The sequence below is a fragment of the Bubalus kerabau genome, chromosome 7, assembly GCF_029407905.1.
Source record: "Bubalus kerabau isolate K-KA32 ecotype Philippines breed swamp buffalo chromosome 7, PCC_UOA_SB_1v2, whole genome shotgun sequence".
Taxonomy (NCBI): domain Eukaryota; kingdom Metazoa; phylum Chordata; class Mammalia; order Artiodactyla; family Bovidae; genus Bubalus; species Bubalus kerabau.
The window spans coordinates 72124756-72149797 of record NC_073630.1 but is presented as its reverse complement, the minus strand read 5'-3'; the positions used below and the strand labels follow the sequence as shown (position 1 = coordinate 72149797).

Below are 25042 nucleotides of genomic sequence, written 5' to 3'. Positions count from 1 at the left end.
AGGTGCTGCTGATATTTTTTGAGGGCATTTGCAGCCATGGTTCAGGCCTCACAGAAGGGAGGTGGATGAAGGGAATCTGCAAGGGGAGCATATCATTGCAAAGAACTTCTAGGTACAGAAGAATTTTTTTCTTGATTTTATTATTAGAGGTTAAACTAATAATACAATAACTAACATTTACCCAGGTTACAATAAAAGTTTATCATTTTTCAAAGTCACCAAGGTTAAGGTGCATGCCTTGATGAAATGAGTATAGGTCAGCCGCCTTCTGATTTTGGACCCTTTCCACAAATTATTCTAGACTAACTGCCAGGCCCCGTGCAGTTACAGTTCAAATCAAAGACTTGGGAAATGGCAAGCGGCCTGACAGGATACAGAGCAAATAAACTGAGTACATACAACATTCTTCCCAACCAGGTGCATTCCCACATTTCAGTCTTAAAAAAAAATCTGATATGTAGGCATTCTCATTACTTAGTGAGATTTTAGAAAAGACCTTTTAGCCCATAACACAAAGTAATTGATTTATGGTTTTAATATACACCAGCTTTGCCAGGCATGTATTTACTATGCAAATCAAGGCACTGCTGTAAGTTATTATTCAAAACTTCACCAAGAGTTGTTCACCATTTCAGAAAACCCCTGGCACACTGATCTGCATTTGTAGCTGGGAATTCTACATACAGGTGCAAGTGTCTGATGACTTCACTGTATCTTCTAGGATCATTATACCCAAGCCTTTTCGTTAAAATACATTCTTTTATTAAAATACATTGTTTATTAAAATACATTTATTGATATACATTGTTTTATTAAAAATTTCCCCTTTTTCTGTTTATATTACAGCTCGAGTACTGTATCCACTGTTTAAAAGCATATATGCCTATAATCGCACTAATTTTGAACTTCATTTCAGAATAGCCAGAATACATATTATGAAAGGAGGCACTGAGTCTGGGAGGGTTGACAGAACTACCGATCCCATCCACCTGCTTCAGTGAAACTGAGGCTCAGAGAGGTGCAGTAACTTGCTTCAGGCCACCAAGCAAGCCGAGGACCAAGTCAAAACTGGATCTGCCTGGACACTGAGCTCTTCTATTAGCACTCGGCCCTGCCTCAAAATGATGACTACACAAATGCAGAGGGGAGAACAATTAAGCTTGCACTTCAGGATAAATTGGTGGCTCAGACTGTAAAGAATCTGCCTGCAACGTGGGAGACCCAGGTTTGATCCCTGGGTCGGGAAGATCCCCTGGAGAAGGACATGGCAACCCACTCCAGTGTTCTTGCCTGGAGAATCCATGGACAGATGGAGCCTGGTGAGCTCCAGTCCATGGGGTCACAAAGAGTCGGACACGACTGAGTGACTAACACTTCCACTTTCACTTTCAGAATAAATTGGTGACCATTAGACCAAGGGGTGGAGGCTAGAGAGGTCTCTCCCTTGCCTGTGTCCCAACACAAGAGACAGATGCTTTAGAGAAGTTTTCCTTTTTGTTATCTGAGAGGGTTTTCATTTTGTTTTTTATTTGTTTTCACCCAAATAGCCCCACCTGCTGGTTCTGGCTGAACTTATGCAAACTGAGCTGTGACCAATTTGGAGCTTCTCTCTAAAAGGCACACGGCAAAAGTTATTGTTTGCGAAGCTTGCATTTAAAGACGGCATTAAAATGGACAAATAAAAGCAAAAACATTACTTATCATTCCATCAAGAGCTTGAACTTTTTCAACAGTACTTCACAGTGAAGAAATCAAGGGACAGACATTCTATTTAAAAGCTACAAATGGTTCCCTTAGCTTTTAGCCTTGAGTTTCAGTTTCAGTCAGATGGAGTTCTTTTTATTTTTAAGATTTAAAAAAACTTTCTTCTTTAGTACATTTTTCTAAATTGAATTTTTCACTAAGCAAAAATCAAAAACAATAGTGCTATTTTATTTTTTAATTGTTTAGCATAGCTAAATGTCATTTATTAATCAGCTATTCAATGAGAACTCTTCTGCATTTCAGGCATGTACCTTTCTTTATTTTTTTCATAGAAACACATTTCATTTTAGATACAGCAGTGTGTACAAGTCAATCCCAAACTCCTAATCTATCCCTCCCCCTCCCCACCCTTCTCCCAGTGTAACCATAAATCTGTTCTGTAAGTCTGGTGAATCTGTTTCTGTTTTGTAAATAAGTTCATTTGTATCATTTTTTAGGTTCCATGTGTAAGCAATATCATACAATATTTATCTTTCTGTCTGACTTACTTCACTTAGCATGGTAATGTCCAGGTCCACCCATGTTACTACAAATGGCATTAGTTCATTCTTTTAATGGCTGGGTAGTATTCCATTGAATATATGTACCAGTCTCCTTTATCCATTCATCTGTTGATGTATACTAAGGTTGCTTCCATGTCTCGGCTGTTGTAAATAGTGCTGCTATGAACACTGGGGTACATGTGTCCTTTCCAATTCATGCTTTTCTCTGGATAGATGCCTAAGAGTGGGATTGCTGGGTTATATCGGTAGCTCTATTTTTACTTTCTTAAGGAACCTCCATACCATTCTCCATAGTGACTACATCGGTTTACATTCCCACCATCGGTGTCAGATGGAGTTCTTAGGAGATCTGAGTTTATAACCAACTAAGTAGAATAGGTAAAAGATGTCAAGATGTCAGGTAGCTTTTATATTTAACATGTACATTAAAACTTCATTCAGAAACATTCCCAGGAGATAAACACAAGGTAACTAACATATAGTCTCCAAGTTAGCTTCTACCCAAATCACCACTCCACATTTATGAAGCAAGAGAACTCTCTCAAGTAGGTAGCTTCAACCAACAGTGCTCAACTAAACCAAACTGGGCACTTCACAGCAGGAAAACAGAAGCCAACCAATGAACTATACTTTCCTAAATCATCCTCATGTACATGTAGCCTGACATCCCTGTTATGCTATAAGTTCCCCAACTTGAGACTGGGGCTCTCTTCCAAGTCCCCAAAGAAAATAAAAACACCCCAGATTGTTTCCCAGCTAAATCTAAAACCAGCAATCATAATATTTATGATCACTCTGCAAATTGAAACGACTCTTCTTGTCTTTTGGACATAGCACAGTAAAAGTTTTTCACTTTAGTTGTTATAAAAGAGCCTTGTGTTTCAGGTTGAGAATCCTGAACCTGTATAATGGACTTTGCTTCAAATGAATATGATCCTAAACACCTAGGCAATAGTTTTTATCAAATTAATGGAATCTGTATCTATAAAAATAAAATAAAATGCAATGTATCTGCAGTTACAAATGCACTAAGCCAAAACATTTAACTCTCTGTGTGAAGTGATACACAGAATTGCCTTGTCACATTAGCTTAAGTGAGGTCTGAGGCAACACAGCAGGCAGGTGGAAGAGCTGGGTAAGCTGGCCATTGGAGTGTCCTGGGCAGAGGAAAATGGCTGTTGGTTTTAAAACCCTAAGGAGAAAAAGAAAGGAATCATTATTATGGTTGATTTTTTAGACTTTCTTTTGAGAAGACCTAAACAAAAGATGGGTGGTTAATCCAAGTTTGAAAGTGAAAATGTTAGTTGCTCAGTCGTGTCCAACTCTTTGGGACCCTATGGACCTTATGGACTGTAGCCTGCCAGTCTCCAGGAAGCAAAACATTCATATTGCTGCTCCATGCTGAGTACTAAGAGAAGCATTAAAAAACAGAAACCTTGCTTCACCTAGACAATCCCACTTACTTGGCAATCCACATCTTATTGGAGAAGGACTCCGGCTTCGAGATATCTGGAAAATATAAAAGTGTAATGCGAATTACACAGTAGATGAAGCTCAAACAGTGAATCCTTTTGATGTTTTTTCTCTAAATCCAGCTAAACAGTTGCTCTGAAGCAGTTTAGAGCTATGGTGGCTTTGCCCTGAAGTTTTTGCCCTATGATTCCTTTTATACTTCCCGAAGTGCATGTATACTCAACTTAGCTTAAATTATTTATTATTAATTAAAAGCTGGGCTCAATGGCCTGGGTTTTGTTGGCTTTTGTGGTGGTGGTTGTTAACAGTTGCTAAACATTTTTTGAGATTGGATGCTCACTGGCCATACTGAATTCCATGGCTTCCAGAAGGTATTATTATAATTATGAAGATTAATTAAGGCTAAAATTATCAAACACTCTCTGGCACATCCTTTATATGAATTATCTCATGTGTCCAAAATGCTGCCTATTAAAGGGAGTCCCTGGGAAGCCAGAAAATACCCACATGTCAAATCTCATCTTTGCTTTCACTGAACAAAAGCCAGCTATCCCAGTTACCTACAAGCCTGACATGGCTCAGAAATAATTGACTGCAGGCATCATTCTTACTCTGAGCTTTCACTTTAAATAGACACTAGCAAAGATAGAGGCTGTTCTGCCTATGAAATCTCAAACAAGTCAATCAGATTAACCAAAAATATTTGTACCAGTCTTATTGTAAGGAGATGATGGCAGAAAGGGACAGAATTTTGGCAATAGTTTCACCTTTGAGAATGCATTTATTCTTATAAAAAGTTTTGTTTACCCAGGGGACAAAAGAAAGAGAGAGGAAGGGCTCAAACATGTATAGGTACTTGTCACAGAGGGATGCTGCCCATTGATAAATCTTCCAGTCAGTGTCCAGAGTTAAAATGTGTCGTGGCTATAAGGACAAGTGGCTAATATTGCTCTTGCTTCTGATATAACACTTCCTCTTAGGATGAGGAGAATTTTTATTCTTCCAGTATAAAACTCATAAGATGTCTCTTTATCAGCCCATTAAGTGTACAATCCTTTTGCTTTTACCTATGGTAAATACTTATTCGGCAATAAGGATAATTAAGTTATATTAAAATCTGCAAGCGCAGAAGAACCATATCTGACATGCCTTTGCATTCTCAGGCCATTTTATTCCTATGGATAGTCTTCCCCAACCCATAAAAACTCTGTAAGATCACATACCACCTCCCCCATGAACCAAATCCAGAGGGAATCACTGCCTCCTCTGACAGCTTTAGTACACAGTGCCTCTTTCATGGACTCTATCATATACCTCATTCAGTTACTTTGTTTAAATCATACTGATCTTCCCATACTGATCTTCCTATATTGAAACCCATTCAGGAAAGAGAACATGTTTTAATCATCTTTGTGTTGCCCCTCTCCTCCTAGTCTAGCATCCACACGGTACAGAAGAAATGTTTGATAGGAACTTTATTAAACATAATGTTTTGCTGAGAAGGGTTTAGAAGTGTAGGGGGCTAGAGCTGCATCACTAGAGATAATTTCAGAGAAATGGAGCCTTGACAAATGCGATCCTCCTTCTTCACCACTCTCCCCAAAACTAGGTTGAACAAATATTCAAAGAATTTTTATTTGAAGAAAAAGAAATTGTTAGCCTATCTGGTATCCACATGTCTTAGTCCAGACACGTATTCAAAAGGCATTAACTAAATATTATGACCGAATGAATGAACAGTGGTGATTCATAATAATGTCAGGTTTTAGGGATGTTATCACCACAGTCTTTAGAGGTATTTTTGCTTTTTTTTTTTTTTCTTTGACAGACTTATTAGTAATCCTAAGAACAAATACGCAAGACTAATCTTAATTCTTCCTACTTTGAAATTTGGAGGAAAATCAATACCTGCAATCCCCTTTATACAGTATTGAAATCCAGATCATTTGAGCAACTTCTCCAAGCTCATACAAGAAGTTCTAGAGGAACCAGGGACTGGTGTGTGCAGAGATCAGTTGACTAAGATGTCCCATTCTCTGTTCAGAAAACGGATTGATAACTAATAGCCCATTTTCATTTAAAGATAAAAATAAAGCAATGAAATGCCTAATAAATAAAAAAAATAACTACCTCTATTTCCTTCTTTCTAGAATGATAAATTCCTTAGCCCAAGATCAGATAGAAATTAATCTAAGGTGACTACAGCAGGTTCTCTTTCTACCTCCAGACTTACCATCACCTCTTTTATAGGTAACTGTGGATGAAAAAATACATAAGATGATTTTGTGTAAAAACAATGAGACAGATACATACCATGCCTAAACCAATACGGGTACGAGGGCAGATAGGGCTTAAACTCCTGCTTCGACATCGACTTACAGATCGCACTGAATTCCACTGGGAAAAAAAAGAAAGAAAGAAAAAAAGTCAGTGGTTTGTAAGAGCCCATGTGGCTTAAAACAATACTTATATCCCATAGAATGAACAAGAAATTTTCTGACATGATTACACTTGCCTGGTACTGGTCATCAGCATGAGGTACACTAATTTCTTATAGCTGCACAACATTTGACAATAATTCTAGGATATTTCTCAATAAAATCTCCTTACAATGAACTTTGGGATATTCAAATTCTTGGTGCTAATGGAACTGTTGCAAGAAGGGAGACCCCTTCCAGGGCCTGAAACTGGGCTCTTGTCTAACACTCAGAAATGAATTGTCCGAGGAGACACATATGTTGACAAAGCAAGAGATTTTATTGGGAAAGGGCACCCAGGTGGAGAGCAGTAGGGTAAGGGAACCCAGGAGAACAGCTCTGCCATGTGGCTCACAGTCTTGGGTTTTATGGTGATGGGATTAGTTTCCAGGTTGTCTTTAGCCAATCATTCTGACTCAAGAGTCTTTCCTGGTGGTGCAAGCCTTGTTCAGCCAAGAACAAGGATGGATGCCAGAGAGGAGGATTCTGGGAGGTGGTTGGACATGTGGTGTCTCCCTTAGACCTTTCCCGAACACTTCCATTTGGTGGTGGCTTATTAGTTCCATGTTCCTTACCAGGACCTCCTGTCATAACACAACTCATGCAAATGGTTACTATGGCGCCTGGCCAAGGTGGGCAGTTTCAATCAGTGTGCTTCCCCTAACAACTCTCCCCTGAGAGACTTCATACTCAAGGTACTTCTTGGGAATTGGGGCGGAGGTCTTTCTTCTGTAACTTCTTCCTGCTGTGCATGGGCGTAGATCTGCCTAGCAGAGCAGAAGTCTCTCTCTACCTGATCTAAGTCAAGGTATTTTTTGCCTAAAACCAGCATTTACCCTTGTAATAACAGCAATTTAGTTCAAAACTGTTGCCTCCTTTCAGAGATGAAATAGACAGGGGCCAAACAGGAGACCTAACAGGATGGTCATCTCTGGTCCCTAGAAACATTTGGGATGAGGGCTGCAGGGTTTGTGACTTTTTTTTTTTTTTAGATTGATTGGTTTTTTAGATTGATTGCATGAGTTGTTTTATGACAGGAGGTCATGGTAAGGAACATGGAACTAATAAGCCACCACCAAATGGAAGAGTTCGGGAAAGGTCAAAAGGAGACACCACATGTCCAACCACCTCCCAGAATCCTCCTCTCTGGCATCCATCCTTGTTCTTGGCTGAACAAGGCTTGCACCACCAGGAAAGACTCTTGAGTCAGAATGATTGGCTAAAGACAACCTGGAAACTAATCCCATCACCATAAATCCCATCACCCAAGACTGTGAGCCACATGGCAGAGCTGTTCTCCTGGGTTCCCTTACCCTACTGCTCTCCACCTGGGTGCCCTTTCCCAATAAAATCTCTTGCTTTGTCAACATATGTGTCTCCTCGGACAATTCATTTCTGAGTGTTAGACAAGAGCCCAGTTTTAGGCCCTGGAAGGGGACCCCTTCCTGCAACAGAACTTTGTTTTGATGCAGAAGCTGTTAGAAATTACGTTCAAGTTTCCAAGTGTTGGAGACTGTAAGCTCCATGTGGGCAGGAATTTGTGGCTGTTTTGTTCATTGCTGGATCCCAAGCACCTAAACAGAGTGCTTGGGTCATAAATAACTACCAAATAAAATGAATTAATGAGTGAGTGCATGAGTGAATCACCACTGTGGACCTTCCACTCTCTAACTAAATCAAGGCTCAAAAAAGAAAACTCTGTTTTCTACAATGAGATTTTACTAGTCAAAGTCTTCTTATCAGATCCTTTCATTCAACCCTTTCCTTTTCTGCTTTTGATTTTAGGGTATTTTCTTTAAGTTTGGGAGTTTCAACTTGGGTAAATACTGATGGTGCACTTAAGGAGAGAGACAAAGGAAGTTAAAAGGCAATTGCTATTTGATGTAGAACATAGAAATAGTGGCTCCTCCCCTTCCAAACTATACTGCTGACAGTCTACATTAAGAGTTTCTTAACAGAGGGTGATTGTTTTAAGGGCAAGAAGCAATTTTACGAGCTTACTTCATGTGAGCATGTGCAATTCTCAAGTCAACACAACCAATTTCTACGGCCTCAGCTTTCATAGCACAGAATAGTTCACTGAGATACTATTTGCTCTATTGAGATGTTTAAGCTGCAAAAACCCTTTTCTTAAGTTCTTTTAAAATATACTACTCTGCTTCTCACACTCTGCATGTGAAAAGCTGCCATGAAACACTTTCTGTCTTCTCCAAGTCAAAGAGAACAGGAACTGAGACCACTCAGGTGGTGGCTTTGCTCTGGACCCAGGAGCTTCTCTCCAGAATTCACTTACCTCCTTCTAGGAAGGGCAGGGTAAAACTCCATAATGGGAAACGTGCTGAATATCCAAGCATCCACAGCAACCAGTTCCAACACCCAATCCCCACCTTAACACACACATGTTCACACACTTGCATACCTAATATTCCACTTTGAAGGCTTTCCAATTATTTGACATGTTCAAAGCATTCTACAGCTGATGTATATAGGAAACTGATTGACTACTCTCTCCCCACCTCCTCTGCCCTCTTTTTCTCCATCCTTCCGCTCCTTACACATCATACCAAGGAGAGAAAAACAGGACACGTTCCAAACAGGACATATTTCCAAACAGAGAACTGTCAATAAAAATTTGACCGTGTTCTGAAAGTTAATCAATCACTTTTAAATGCTTAGAATTATAGAATGCCTCCAACAGGTGAGCTCGAAGGCTTTGCCTTTATAATAGCATACTATTTATAAGATGAAGAAGGCAACTAGAACCAGTTCTATCTTATAAAGAGGCTTTCCAGGTGGCTCAGTGGTAAAGAATGGCCTGCCAAGGCAGGAAATGTGGGTTCAATCCCTGGGTCGGGAAGATCCCCTGGAGGAGGATGTAGCAACCACTCCAGTATTCTTGCCTGGGATGTCCCAGAGGAGCCTGGTGGGCCATGGGGTGGTAAAGAGTCAGACACAACTTAGCAACTAAACCACCTCCATCTTACAAATAAAGCAATAGACAAAGAAAAGACTGCCAGGAAATTCTGAAGACTCATGAGTCAAAGAAAAGAATCTGTTCTTTCACAACAGTCCCATTCCTCTCCTTTGTATGAAATCTTATCAAACAACCCTTATGAACTTCTTTTATACAATCTTTGGGTTTATAAATGTTCTCGAACTTGTGAATCAAACACTTGGGATGAATTGTCACTACACAAGGCCACCGTACAAAAGCCCCTCTCCTGGTGACAGCTTCTCCCTTCATGATGACACAGTCATTCTCCATGAGAGCAGGCCACACATGATAGAAGACCAAGGGAGCCGTGAAATCAGAGTCATAGCTTCGACGGTACCTGTTATGAACACACAAAAGAACAAGAAAGAGAGGTTAAGCAGTTATGTAACCTAACCGGGAGGGGAGGGTTATCAGTGTAAAATTCTCATCTTTCATTCTGCTCAAACCTGGATAAATATGGATCCCGATTCTATTATTAAAGAGACAGTTGTGGGCTCCTAGAATAGGAACCAGTTATCACAAGGACCCAACATGAGCTCACTAAGAAAAAGTCATGTCATAGAGAACAGACTGGGGTTGCCAAGAGGGAGGAGGTTGGGGGAGGGGTGGAGCGGGAGGCTGCTGTTAGCGGATGCAAAATAGTATATTTAGATGGATAAACAACAGTGTCCTACTGTATAGCACAGGGAACTACATTCAACACCCTATAATAAACCATCTGGAAAAGAATATTTTTAAAAAATGTAAATATATATGTATAACTGAATCACTGTGCTGTACAGCAGAAATTAACACAACATTGTGGAAGTCCAACGTGCCATCCATTGCATAATGGAGCAACCCTAACACAACATTGCAAATCAACTATACTTCAATTTAAAAAAATTAACATCATGTTGATATATGGCAAAACCAATACAATATTGTAAAGTTAAAAAATGAAAAAAAAGGTGGGAAAAAAATTAACAATAACAAGAACAACAACAAAAACTCAGATCATGTCAGACTAATCTTGTTCCTTCTCAGGATTACAAGAATTGTAATTCAGGGAAATGCTAGAGATGGAGAGCATCTGAAGTCCCATAAGCCACCTACAAGATTTCTTGTGTTATATTTGTGGACAAAATAAGAAAAATATAGGTGGATGATTAACTTAAGTAGGTGGATTAGACACTGGTTCAATAATCATGTCCAAAATGGGTAGTTAATGAGTCAACGAGAATGAAGGTGCCCAGGGCTCGCTCGCTCGCTCTCTCTCTCTCTCTCTCAATCCTGGGGTAAGTCAATATGTTCATCAGTGACTCCTATGAAATACAGGAAAAATGTTCAAAGGTGGGGAGTGGGTAGGGAAAAAGAAACAGATGACTGTATCAGAAAAACTGTTCAAGAGGTTGGAACTATAAGCTAAATCTACTAAGATAACAACATAATGTGGACATATATGAGGTCTTACAGTTGAGTCTAAAAAGCATGTAACTGGGTTCAGGAGGGAGGGGACATATGTATACCTATGACTGATTCATGTTGATGTATGGCAGAAACCAACACAATATTGTAAAGCGATTGTCCTCCAATTAAAAATAAATAAATTTTTAACAAATAAAAAGCATGTAACTGCACAGATGACTGGCTCAATCACAGTAAAAATTTTAAAAAAACAGGTTTTAGTTGAACTCAAAATGAGCCAACAGTGTTCTATGGCTGGAAGAAAAAAGAAAAGAAAAGCTACTATAAATTAGAAGACTTAATGGAGGATAAAAATGGTGATAGCCCCTCTATTTTGGTTAGTTCAAACTTGGGGTTTACACTCAATGTGGACACTTTTTAAAATTTGTATTTACTTTTAATTGAAGGATAATTGCTTTACTATATTGGTTTGATTTCTTCCATATATCAACATGAATTAGCCATGGGTATACATATGTCCCCTCCCTCTTGAGTCTCCCTCCCACCTCCCACCCTTTCCCACCCTTCTAGGTTGTTACAGAGCCCCAGTTTGAGCCTCATTTTCCTTGAGTCATATAGCAAATTTCCACTGGCTCTCTATTTTACATATTTTAGTGTATATGCTTCTATGCTACTCTCCCCATTCATCTCATCCTCTCCTTCCCCCCACCACCCCACCCTTGTCCCTAAGTCTGATCTTTATGTCTGCATCTCCACTGCTGCCCTGCAAATAGGTTCATCAGTGCCATCTTCCTAGATTCCATATACATGCATTAGTGTATGGCATTTGCTTTTCTTTTTCTGACTTACTTCACTGTATAACAGGCTCTAGATTCATCCACCTCTTTAGAACTGACTCAAATGTGTTCCTTTTTATGACTGAGCAATAATCCATTGTATATATGTAAGTGTGGACACTCTTTTTTTTTTAAGGAATACTCAGACAAACATGGAGCACAGACCAAGAGAACCAGTCTAAATGTGAGGTCTCAAAAATCCCTTCAAATGAAAAAAATCTAAAACCATGAGGCTGGAGAAGGATGAGTATTTGATTTCAAATGTGTGAAAGGCTATCAGGGTAAGAATAAAAACAAACACACAAAAAAAGGTTTAGTCTTGTTCTATAAAACCCTAGGGTAGAACCAAATAAATTCAGTCATTATTAGGAACTCCAGACTGAGCTCATAGCCATCCAGGAGAACAGGCCACAGTGCCCCAAGAGACAGCATGTTACAGCAGGTATGTAGACTAAAATGGGTGAATACTTCTCAGTAGTTAGTTAGGCAGAAGATCTGAATGGACATTTTTCCAAAGAAGATATACAGATGGCCAACAGATATATGGAAAGATGTTCAACAGCATTAATCACAGAGAAATCAAAATCACAATGAGCTATCACCTCACCCCTGTTAGAAGAGTTGTTATCAAAAAGATAAGAAGTGCTGGCAAGGATGTGGAGAAAAGGGAATCCTTGTGCCTTATTGATGGGAATGCACATTGGCATAGCCATTATGAAAAACTGTATGGCGATTTCTTAAAAAAACTAAAAACAGAATTACCATATGATCCAGGAATTCCACTTCTAGATATTTATCCAAAGAAAACTAAACTCTAACTTGAAAAGATATATGCATCCCCATGTTCACTGCAGCATTATTTACAATAGCCAAGATGGACACTTAAGTATTCATTGATGGATTAATGGTTAAAGAAGTTGTAGTATATATACAATGGTATACTATTTAGATATAAAAAAGAGAATGAAATCTTGCCAATTGAGACAACATGGATGGACCTAAAAGGCATTATGAAATAAATCAGACAGAGAAAGACAAATATCATACAATCTTACTTATACGTGGAATCTAAAACAAACAAACAAAAACCAAGCTCACAGATACAAAGAACAGATTAGTGGTTGTCAGAGGTGGGGGGTGTGCAAAATGGGTTAGAGAGGTCAAAAGGTACAAACTTTAAGTTACAAAATAAGTCATGCAGATATATAACTGTTAACAATATAGTTAATCATACTGTACTGCAAATTTGAAAGTTGCTTAGAGAATAGATCTTAAAAGTTCTCATTGCAAGAAACAAATTTTTGTAACTATGTATGGTGACAGATGTTAAGTAGACTTTTCGTGGTAATCATTTCACAATATATACAAATATAGAATCATGTTGTAGAAGTGAAACTAATATAACACTAAATGTCAATTATACCTCTATAAAAAATTTTAGACAATAAAAAGTAATGCATATTTGTATTTACATAACACTTTTCTTTTAAAGTGTTCCAGAGTCCAGGTGCTACTTAGTTCTCCCCAAAACCAATATACTCAATGGAAATCATAAGGTCTCCTCTGAATCACATTTGACCGAGAAGGAAAATGACCCCAGGAGAGGGTCCCACTCTGTAGTACAGAGAAGTATATGGCAGAGCTTGGAAATCAGGTAATATCTGTTGATTTCCCCACCCGGAGTTCTTTTCCCTGAATTGTTCCCAGGAAATAAAGACAATATCATTTATTTGTAAAGAATCCCTTAGCTTCTGCTTCTATGTCTCTTACTTGCAATCATTAAAAATTTCTCCATCGGCCCCAAATGCAATATCTAGGGGTGGTTCTAAAGTCTGCATTGCAAAGGCAATGCAACATATCTCCTGGATGAAGTTACTGAGGAGGCAAAAGTCAACTTCAGGAGGGAATGAAATCTTGGGATTGACATTCATGGCTCGGATCACATCCTGAAAAACAAAAAGATGGCATCATCTTGTTACGAACCTGTGAAAGATACACTGACAATCCCTAAGGTTGTTATGGCTGATGGGAGGTGGGAAAAGGGCACATGAGTGAAAATAAGCTAAACTAGAAAAGGAGTGTATGTGCTAAAAGGAGGAAGACTCCTTAACAGAGAGGAGGAGAGATGACAGAGGACAAATGGCATACTAAAAGCCAAGAAAGTCTTCCCAAAAAACTAAAGCAAAAACTCTTAATAGCTTTTATTTATCATTTCCTACTATTTTTCTATTCTGGGCAAGTTATACAACTACCAGCACAAAACTCTGCCCCGTTCATAATCTATAATAATACCAATTATAATCGTTCAGCCTCAGTCACTCAGTTGTGTCTGACTCTTTGAGACCCATGGACTGTAGCCTGCCATGGGATTTTTCAGGCAAGAATACTGGAGTGGGTTCCCATTTCCTCCTCCAGGGGAACTTCCTGACCCAGGGATAAAACCCACAACTCCTGCATTGGCAGGCAGAGTCTGCCGCTGAGCCACCTGGGAAGCCAAACAATTATAATCTTGCTCTTACTGAGAGTTTTTTTTGCTAAGAAAATTACCTGCTTCCTTTCATTTAATCCTCTCACAAACTCTGTGGGCTCATGACCATTGTTGCTCCCACTTAAGGATTAGAAAATCTAAGTACAGAAAAGTAAATGAGCAAGGTCACACAGCTAGTAAGTGTCTGCGCAGAGCCAGGATGCAAATCCATAGCTATCTTTCCCAAAATCATTGCTCTTAAGCACTATGATACTCTGTCTTCCAACCTTAAGGGCCTGTCTGAAGAATAGAACTACAAAGCTCAAAATAGTTTCCCCATAAAATGTCTAAGAAAGAAACAGCCAATAATGACTGGTTCTATAAAGCACATTGGATGCTGCTCATTCCTGATCTTCCATTATGTAGAAGTGAGAGAGTCAATCCCTAGGCAGGTTGATAAGAAGTCTGGGGCTCCCCAGGAGGGAACAAAGGGTCTGAGGCTCTCAAGGAGGAGAAAAGGACAAACATTTTTTCCTACATTGCTTTGTCTTAGTCAATATAACAATGTATCTTACTCAAGGATATGTTTCTCCTTAACAAGAACCCTCTGACTAATCTTGTTATCTTAAAACTTGTATACTGTGGGAGTGGGTCTAGTTCAATTCATTTCAGTTCAGTCCAGTCGCTCAGTCGTGTCGGACTCCTTTGCGACCCCATTGACTGCAGCATGCCAGGCTTCCCTGTCCATCAACAACTCCTGGAGCTTACTCAAACTCATGTCCATTGAACCAGTGATGCCATCCAACCATCTCATCCTCTGTCATCCCCTTCTCCTCCTGCCCTCAATCTTTCCCAGCATCAGGGTCTTTTCAAATGGGTCAGTTTTTCTCATCAAGTGGCCAAAGTATTGGAGTTTCAGCTTCAGAATTAGTCCTTCCAATGAATATTCAGGACTGATTTTCTTTACAATGGACTGGTTGGATCTCTTTGCAGTCCAAGGGACTCTCAAGAGTCTTCTCCAACACCACAGTTCAAAAGCATCAATTCTTCAGCACTCAGCTTTCTTTATAGTCCAACTCTCACATCCATACATGACAATTGGAAAACCCAATTTAAGATGTATGTTGTGGGAGTGGGTCTGATAAAAGTATATAAGGCCTCGCTAAGACTAGCGAGGAGGGCACTCTCCATCCCCCTTCTGACGTCTATGTCAGAAGCTTTCTCTGTCCATTTTCATACTTTAATAAAACTCTGCTACACCAAAGTTCTTGAGTGATCAAGCCTGCTCCCTGGTCCCAAAGTTAAATCTTCTTCAGAGATCACAAATCCGACATCGTTCACCATAAACTATCAGAAGTGGTAGTAAGCACTGGATAGATTTCTGAGTTATTAGTATTTAATGCAGCAGCTGTAGCAAACCAGTCCCAATAAAAGACCCAACACTTACATTAACACTGCTTTGGGAATCATATAGATCAAGATGACAGATGATATAATCCGAGACAGCATCCTCAAAGTCATTTGACCCTGCACAAGATGGTGTCAGTGATTTCCTCACACGGATCTTGAAGTGTCTGAATGCCATTTTGGCCACATGGAACGCCTCCTGCACATAAAATACAGCCAATGTATTTGGTGGGAGGAGAGGAGTAAAGAGGCCCAAAGCAAGGAACAAAGAAAGAATACCAAAAAAATTCAGCATCATATTGGACTTCTGAAAACTAAACCCAGCAGTCAAAACTATTTTTAATCTGGGAGAAAATACACAACTAAATTTTGGAAAGTGCGTAAATACATGTTCTATCCATCATCTATTAGATTATCTATATTCACTAATTTTGAGACAGTTGACCATTGTTCTGATAACCCTGATTTCAAGAAGCAGGACAAGGCAGACATTCAAGGAAATAAAATCACCTGTGGTCACATAAATACTTAAAGTATGCCAGGTGATGCTTTACCCCCACAGCATGATCATATTACTTGTCAAGAAATAAGGGAAAATTATCAATCTAGTGGTCATGTCATACATAGATATATATCGAGTGTCTGGCATGTTTCCTGGCAGATATTAATTCAAAAAATATTTATTTAATATCTGTTATATAACAGGCATAGGAAAACCTCAATTATGCATGAAAGATAGGGCCTCTACTATTACAGAACTTTTAACAAATCCGTATGTGATTTTTAACTATATAACCCAGGGGTTGGCAAACTTTTTTCTGTAAGAAGCCAAATGGTAAGCATTTTAGGCTTTGTGGGTCAAAATGTTTTTGTCACTGTTTTTTTTTTTTAAACAATCCTTTAAAATGTAAGAGTATCCTTGTATAATAGCTCCTGGGTGGTATTTCTCTTAGAATTACAGGCCAGAACCAGATACGGCCCAGGGGTCATAGTTTGCTGACTCCTAATATATAATAAACATAGGATAAAATTCAAAAGATTCTGACAATTCTCTTACATCAATATTTTGTTTTGTTTTGTAATATTTAATTGTCTGGAGCTGCATTAGGCATTACTGACAAAATGGAGGCATGGCTCCAGACCCCTCTCCTCATTTCATAGGCACAGACCCGGGATGAAGGTGTTAGGCCTTGTAATTCTGACTTGTCTTTTCCTCTCCTCGGCTGAGTTGGCTGAAAAGGAATATTAAGGTGCTTATTGTTCTTGAGAGGAGCATGAGAAGGCACAAAGCCTTCTGCAGCTGTGCTCAGAAAATAATTCCTAAAGTTAATCATTGACATTTGTTCAAAGGCTTTTACAAAAGAGTGTTCCAGGATGAGCACATAGGCTGTAGCTTGAGGCCATGGGAGGGATTGCTATCTGAAGCCTATTTGTGAGGAGAATGTTTATGGCAAAGGAGTTTACTGAATTTAGGGCTTAGAAATAATTAAAACAGTTAGAAGTTAAAGATTTAAGGAATGTTGTAAAGTTAGCATATTTTACTATAGTTTATAGACGTTAGGAATTTTTAGAGACACTAGAGCTAGAAGCCTTTTTAAGAGATGGTGAGCTCAAGGATGTTAGGGGCAAACAGGATTTAGTAAGATAAGTAGTAAACTGAGGAATGTAGCATGAGTTACAATGTAATCACAAGTTAACTATAGGACACATTAGAGGAGGTAGATAATAGATGATAAGGCTGATTCCAAAAGAATCACTGAAGCAGGAACTGTGTTTGAAGAGCAACAATGATTTATGGAGATAATAAATCTGGAAGAGGGAGAACTGAAAATGTCAAACCTCTGGCCTCATGTTTTAGTAAAAGTATAAAAGAGAATCTTAAACTTGAAATAAACAGGCAGTCCAAAAGAAAACTGAGAGGCTGCCTCATCGCCAACACCGTTCATCTCTTCAGGTTGAATCCCTGGCTGCTGGAGCTGGACTCCGGCATTTAATTGTTCTCATAACAGGCTCTTAGTATCTCAATATGGTACCCATAGAACTGAAGATTATATATAAGCACTCCTTAATTTTCCATATTCAAATAGCTGTTATATTAGCAATTTCAGTAACTGCTCTTCGTTAAATAAAAGAATTAACATATTCAGAGCCTTTTGATTTTTCTAAGAATGGAAGATAACCAATCAAATGTTTGTTCTTGTTAAGCTGCTAAGTTGTGTGCAACTCTTTTGCAACCCCATGGGCCCTCCAGGTTCCTCTGTCCATGGGATTTCCCAGGCAAGAATATTGGAGTGGGTTGCCATTTCCTTCTCCAGGGGATCCTCCCCTACCTAGAGATCAAACCTGCATTGGCAGGTGGGCTCTTTACCACTGAACCACCAGGGAAGCCCATAAGAAAAGGTTACTTAGTGTGAAAAATAATTCATTGCAAATATTTGTAATAGGTGGATGGAAGGTAAGTAAGAAGGAAGGAGAGAAAAAGAAAGAACAGGAGAAGAGAGGAAAGAGGGAAGCAGGGAGGGAGAAAACGGAAGCCCACGCTCCTTCAGCGATCTCAGGCCCTACGAGTCTTCTTGAGTGTCCTGTTGAGGTTACCCAGGTTTTCCCGCCCGCTTTGCCCAGGAACCACGGAAGCGCAGCGACCTATCGCGAGGCTCACGTACCACAGTCGCGATGTAGATGATCCGCTGCACCGTCTCGGCTTTGTCGATGCAGCGCCGCAGCAGACACTGCGCATCCAGGCGGCCCTGGGAATAGGCATCGCTGAACCGGGACAGCAGGGCAGCTTTGCGCGCCACGCTGGACAGTTTGGCGCGATTCGGGGACGGGGTCCTGGCCTTGGCAGAGGAGGGGCTGGCGGATCTGCTTCGGCTGTGACTGTGGCTGCGGCTGTGGCTGCGGCTGTGGCTTCGGCTCCAGCTGTGGCTGCGGCTGCAAGGGGCAGGACTAGGAGACCGGCTCCTGGCGGACCTGTTGGTGAGCAAGAATCAGGCAGGGAAGTGCTTCGATTCCCTGCTCCCTTCTGTTCCTACACTCCAGCTGCTTCTCTCCCCATAAACCAGAAGCCACTGGCGGCAGAGGCAAGGAGAGCAGCTCCCGGTGAGAGGCACTGTGTCTCCTCAAAGGAAAAACAGTACTCTGTATTTGCCTGATGCATTAGAATTTATAACTCACTTTCACTCACTCAGCACATCAGTTTACCCTTCAAACAGCCAGGTAAGCTCACCATTGATTGCGGGTCATTTTACAGATGAGGAGGTTGAGGCTCATAAATGCTAGGAGGGCTGCCCTAGAGTAACACAGCTAGCAAGAGCCAGAGTTAAAGAAGTCAGATTTCGCACCCTGACCTTGGGCGACTGACACATCACTGAGCTTTCTGGTATAAAATGAGATAAACAGATTGAACAATGAGAAAGAAAATGTGTTTTCCTTCTATAACACTGAAACCATTTGCAGTCATGTCTTCTCTCCAGATCCTCCATTTTCACCTACATAATTTGTGCCCTATTTTAGGATGGTGGTGGGGGTTGGAAGAATATGGGGAGGTACTTGGGGAATCGAAAAGCATTGTGTCAGTGAAAGGTATTATACATTGCTACCAAGTACATAATAAATTATCAGACTAGCTAATCCTAAGGGAAAGTTTTGTAGAAGGAACTATGGGGCAAAAGGTAGTGCAAAGCAGCCTCTCTGAAGGTGGAAGGTGGAGGTGGGGGGGGGGGGGTCCCTCATTTATAGTGTTTGCCAATTTCCACAGTGCAACACTCTCACCATAGGCAATTTCAAACTATTCATGTGATGTCACTGAACCTGGAGTTAAGTAGAAATGTACAGAATCGGTCCCCAGGAGCTAGTACCAGCTGGCACCTGCACCACACTGATGGAGCGGTTCCCCACAATGAAAGATTAAGGTGACATTTAAGGAAATGGAGAGCTGGGGTAGGCGTGGCTTTGATGTTAGCCTGAATCTGGGCACACTGTGGGGCTGGCAGGGAAGAGGGAAGTGTTAGCACAAGAAAAGGCAGAGAAACATGCTGCTTTAACCTTACTTAACACTGAATGACCTGTCTTAACATTTTGTCCATCAGCAGAATGCAATTTCACATTCCCTTACCTACACACCCCACCTGACAAAGTGCGATGTAAAAAGGAAATGCCTGGCAGTAAAGTGATGGTGGGTCATCTCTGGAGAGAGGACTCCTAGGACTCAGAGAACAGGATCCTCCTATCATGAACAGTGTTTCAACACAGCCATCAAGTGTTTCAAAACAAGTACTGCCTTTTACATTATAGGCACTCAAATCTGGTTTCAAGCCACAAACTTTCCTTTGCACATCTCAGTTCCATTCTGTAAGCTTCTATGTCAGTCCGAAATTAATTAGTGCCCAAGTATTGTAAATCCAGGAGGTATTTTCTCTCTGGAAGGGAGCAGTTAAGAGAAACCAGCCCTCTACAGTTCAAAATTTTCCATACTGTTGGGGTTTGGGTTCAGGATATCATTTTACTTTTGTTTTGTTTTGTTTTTTTTCCTTTGCTGAGCTGGGCTTTGATCACTAACTTGGCAAAAAGGGGCTTAAATGAAAAGATCTGTGAAAGTTTGTCAGACCTTCCTTGGAGTACAGATTTTTCAGCAGACAGAACAGCTATCTCGTCCTTCAGTGTTCGGAGCTGTTTCTCATAATCGCACACCGCTTCTGCGTTCCGCTGGTTTGCGCTCCGCCTGTCCAGGTCAGAGACCCGCTGCTCTGAGCCCCGCAGCTCCACTCTCCTCCGCTCGGAGCCCCGCTTCTCTGATCTCCTACGATCTGAGTTTCTGTGGCGAGATTCTTCCTGGGCTTGAAGAGATTTAAGCCTAAACAGAAACAAAGGTTTGAAAGAAAAGAGAGAGAGGTAGAGATGGAGGAAAGGTGATAAACTGCAATTGGCATACTTAATGAGGCTACTCTATTTAGTGTGCCATTATTGCCTTGGAAAACTCATGGAAATAGGAACAAGAACAAATTAACAGAATTGCCAGGGTCAGGGAACCACACCGTGTCTGCAGCTTGCATGGGAAAGCTCCTGAAGAAAAGATAGATGTGCAAATCTTCTAGCCAAAGCTGTGGGCAGAGTTATGAAATCCTTGTGGAGGTAAAGCAGAGTCATCCTAATCTATACTGGATGGCTTCACTGCACTAAACTCTGGAAGCAAGTGACCTCCAAAACCTGCTCCAGAAGCTGGTCAAGACATGATCTATTCTCACTAGTGCTTCAGAATGTGGGGGGCTAGGTGGGGGAGAAACTTCACTGGAAATTGAATAACATCCACAACACTAAGCAGATGTGTGGACCTATAAAAATAATGTACTACAGAAAGGAGCAAAGCTTTAGAAATAAAATGGGCATCCTCATTACATACAGAGTGACCATCATACCCAGGGAGAAAAAGTCATAAGAAGAGAACATGGTGTGATGAAAATGACAATGGTGTTAGAAGAAAGGGGAAGGGGTAAGATTAAAGAGGATACAGAGGAGCTGAAAATGCAGTAGCAGAATTAAACGCTGCCCTAGAAACAGTGAAGAACAGTAGGTGCTATAGGAATTGCTGAGTAATAAGAGATAAAGAATTTGAGAAGCTTTATCAGCTAGAAAAATAAGAGATTGAAATGATGATGAGAGGGGAGTTAGAAGTGGAAAACAAAGACATGCTCCAAGCTAAAATTTATGGATGTTCCTTAAGAAATCAGAACAATTGGAACATGTATGAAGACAGTAGAAATGTGTATATATGTATTTTACTACAACTGCTCTTTTGGGGGAAAAAAATCAAAGTTAAGATTTTAAAAAGTATAACCTTAAAGGATCACTGTTTATTTTCCCCTTCTAGAAATTTATCTTTAGAGACTAACAATCTGAAATTTAAACTAAGATTTGCCACAAAAATTATTTCTAATGTTGAAAATTGGCATCAAAGTAAATATTTAATATTAGGGAAATAAATAAGGAAATATGATGGATCTATTTAAAACTAAGCTCTGTTTTATTTTTTCTTGGTAATAGAGAAAACTATTAAATGAAAAAATGGGGTCCACAACTGTATACTTATATTTTGTTGTCTTTATTTTTAATGAACTAATTGGAAGAAATATCCAATGGTGACAGTGAACTGGCTCTGGAATTATGAGAGGTTTTTGGTTCCTTTCTGCTGTGCTTTGAAGATTTTCTATAGTGAATAGGCAAATAGATGGGGAAACAATGGAAAACAGTGACAGATTTTATTTTCCTGGGCTCCAAAATCACTGCAGATGGTGACTGCAGCCATGAAATTAAAAGACACTTGCTCCTTGGAAGAAAAGCTATGACCAACCTAGACAGCATATTAAAAAGCAGAGACACTGCCAACAAAGGTCCATCTAGTCAAAGCTACGGTTTTTCCAGTAGTCATGTATGGATGTGAGAGTTGGACTATAAAGAAAGCTGAGCACCAAAGAACTGATGCTTCTGAACTGTGGTGTTGGAGAAAACTCTTGAGAGTCCCTTGGACTGCAAAGAGATCAAATCAGTCAATCCTAAAGGAAATCAGTCCTGAATAGGCATTGGAAGGACTGATGCTGAAGCTGAAGCTCCAATACTTTGGCCATCTGATGCAAAGAACTGACTCATTTGAAAAGACACTGATGCTGGGAAAGATTTAAGGCGGGAGGAAAAGGGGACAACAGAGGATGAGATAGTTGGATAGCATCACCGACTCAATGGACATGAGTTTGAGTAAGCTCCAGGAGTTGGTGATGGACAGAGAGGCCTGGAATGCTGCAGTCCATGAGGTCACAAAGAGTTGGACACGACTGAGAGACTGAACTGAACTGAACTGACTGCTTTTGTAATAAGAAAAGTATATAAAATATTAATAAAAATATTGCTGCCTCTCCTCTTTGTGGACAGATTCTTTTGTATTATCATAGATCACCAAAAAAGCTAAATTCAAAGATTAATTAGCAGCCTGCAATAATCCTGTCTTTTTTTTTTTCTTACTGCTTTTTTAGCTGATTTATTTCCTCCTCTGCAGCCAAAAGGGATATGGCAGATCTGTTCTTGGGTTCTTCAAGAGTCTTTTCAGTCTCAGCCATACTGTAAGAGAAATCAATAACTAAAGACAGACTTTCCAAAACTGGCAGACTTTTTAAATCAAGGCATAGTTTCTCTTGGGAACTTTTGCCATATGCTATAAATTCAACATAAACAAGAACAAATTATAATACATCTGCATTCAATCAGATGATATTAAAAATATTATGGCACACTGGTATGCAAAAAAGTGCTAGCATCTTTCCTCAGTGTCAAACACAAAGAAATTTCAGTGCTACTACCCCTACAAGACTACATAATAATTACTGATATTAGAATGTAAAGTACAAAGAAACTTGTTCAATCTCTTCATCTCATCCTCCTAATTCATCTTCTCTAATTACACTAAATCCCCAGGTTGCTTCTCTCTATAAAATCTCCATTTTTCTGTAATACATTAATACCTATTCTTATTACTTTGCACTGTAGCATTGTATTTGACTTAATTTTCCTGGAGTTACTAAATATAAAAAATTTATTTGCCTACCTATAAAGAAAGTATTCCACAATTACACTCAACTACCAAGTATCTCATGTGTTCCTCCCTCCTGCCTCTGACTTCCACCACTAATTGAGGACAATTTTCCTGCATTTTCAACCTAGTTTAGTCCTTGTTAGTTTCAAAGACTCCTCTCATTGTAGGCAAATCATAATAAATCATACTATTTCTTTAGGTCTAAATTAAAGGAAATGAGAATGCGATGGATGCCATTGGACAAAGACCAATGGTTCTCAGTGAAGCTGTCCCAGTACAGCGAGAGATCACAGCAAAGGTTTCCGGACAGCTCCTACATCCCTGGAATACCCTGTCTCTTTCATCACAGTAGTTCTGAGAATAAGAGATTGCAACTGCTATTCAAACTTACATCAGTCTTCCCCCTTACACTCAGACGGAAGAATGGAAGGTTAAACTCTGGCCTCCCCTATACAGTGAGGCACACTGAGAAATAATGGGCTAGCTAGATTCCTATCAAGTCCCCACCAGGCCCAGGCAATGAGGAAATAGAAGAAGTGGTGTGAGTTTCCCCAAATCCCATCTTATATCCTTCTCCTCCAACAAACACCCATTCATCCATGGATACCTCTCCAAAGGCCACGTCTAACTCAGGCAAAATTTGTCTCCCCTTCTGAGCTCCTTCCACAGTTGTTCACATCTATAATCTCATTACAAACAAGTGAACTATTGAAAGGCTAAGAGTCTATTTTATTGATCTCTTTATCCCTAGCATGTAAAACAGTGCCTGTCATAATTTTTTTAATTAAAAAAAAAAAAACGGAATGAGTGAAACAATGAAATGCCTAAAGTCTAAACTAAAACCAAAGTAGCAATAACTTCATAATAGGGATGTTGGCAGTTGAAAGGAAATTACTATGATTTAATTTAAATGTGAATGAATATGTTATAGATTTTTTTAAAGTATATATGGGAAAATGAACACTTTTACCAAGAGAAAATTGTGGAATATTAAAAGAAGAAAATAGACCAATAAAGGGAGAAGAGTATGAACAGTAATCATTTTTCGTTTGTTTTGTTTTGCTTTTTGTCTCAAGACAAGGCATAGGGAGAGAGGGTGGGGGAGGAAGGATTAGAAGCTTAGGGTTGGCAAATGCAAACTATTGTATATAGAACTGATAAACAACAAGGTCCTACTGTGTAGCACAGGGATTTATAGTCAATATTCTGTGATTAACCATAATGGAAAAGAGTATGTTAATGAATATATATATGTATGTATGTATAATTGAACCATGTTGCTATACAGCAGAAACTAATACAACACTATCAACTATACTTCAATTTTTAAAAAAAGACCTGGCACACGTGTGTGAGCTAATATACATGTGAACAAAAGGGACAAGAGGGCTAATTTGGCCCCCTTGGATGATATACAGAAAGAAGAAAGGGGGTACATTCATGTGACAAGCATTGTTTTAAACAGGCTAACATATTTATTTTTCATTATAGATTTATTCATTCATTGAGCATATTATTGAGAATTTATTATGTGCTGGCACGATGCTGGGTGCTGAATATACAAGTGTCAGAATAGTGATACAGGATGGTAACCCTCTGGAGCTTCCTATGTAGTGAATCATAAATATGCAAACAAATTTCCAAAGTTTCAACTTGTGGTATAGATAATCATTGAAAGAGAAAAGTGAGAGAGAAAGGAAAGACTGTTCAGTGTAGAGTGGTCACAGACTCTGAGAAAGTCACATTTAAGCTGAGACCTGGAAGACAAGAAAAAGCTAGTCTTGCAAAGAACCAGCAGAAGACTTCTGCTTTTCTGAAAGGACACAGGCAAGGCCTCGAGGTGAGGAAGCAGAGGGAAGACTGGATGAGGGGAGCCTGGCATGAAATGAGGGTGGAGCGAAAGGTAGGGTCAGATCACACAGGGCTGGGAGAGCTCCGAGAAGGAATTTAGAATTTTTTTTCTAAGTACAAAAAGGGGTGACTAAGAGGCTTTAAGCTGGATGTGGGGGAGTTACTTGCTATAATAAAAATATATTTCTATTTCCTGTGCGGAAAATGGATGGTAGTAGAGCAAGAACAGACCCAGGAGAGCCAGTTGGAAGGCAACTGAGGTGAGAGCTTACAGAGATTTGAC

General features: G+C 39.7%; 1 protein-coding gene across 1 annotated transcript in view; it reads right to left on the bottom strand.

Annotated features, from left to right (window-relative positions):
- Positions 1 to 3120: 3120 nt before the first annotated feature.
- The window catches only part of SPATA18 (spermatogenesis associated 18), a 45831-nt gene continuing 23909 nt past the window's right edge, over positions 3121 to 25042 (bottom strand). Inside the window, exons 5-12 of the mRNA XM_055588540.1 lie at positions 22341 to 22436; positions 19936 to 20181; positions 17993 to 18299; positions 15370 to 15528; positions 13226 to 13401; positions 9426 to 9549; positions 6054 to 6137; positions 3121 to 3459 (exon numbers count right to left, since the gene is read on the bottom strand). Of these exons, the coding sequence (XP_055444515.1) occupies positions 3358 to 3459; positions 6054 to 6137; positions 9426 to 9549; positions 13226 to 13401; positions 15370 to 15528; positions 17993 to 18299; positions 19936 to 20181; positions 22341 to 22436 (1294 nt within the window). The 3' untranslated portion in view covers positions 3121 to 3357. The remainder of the gene's footprint in view (positions 3460 to 6053; positions 6138 to 9425; positions 9550 to 13225; positions 13402 to 15369; positions 15529 to 17992; positions 18300 to 19935; positions 20182 to 22340; positions 22437 to 25042) is intronic.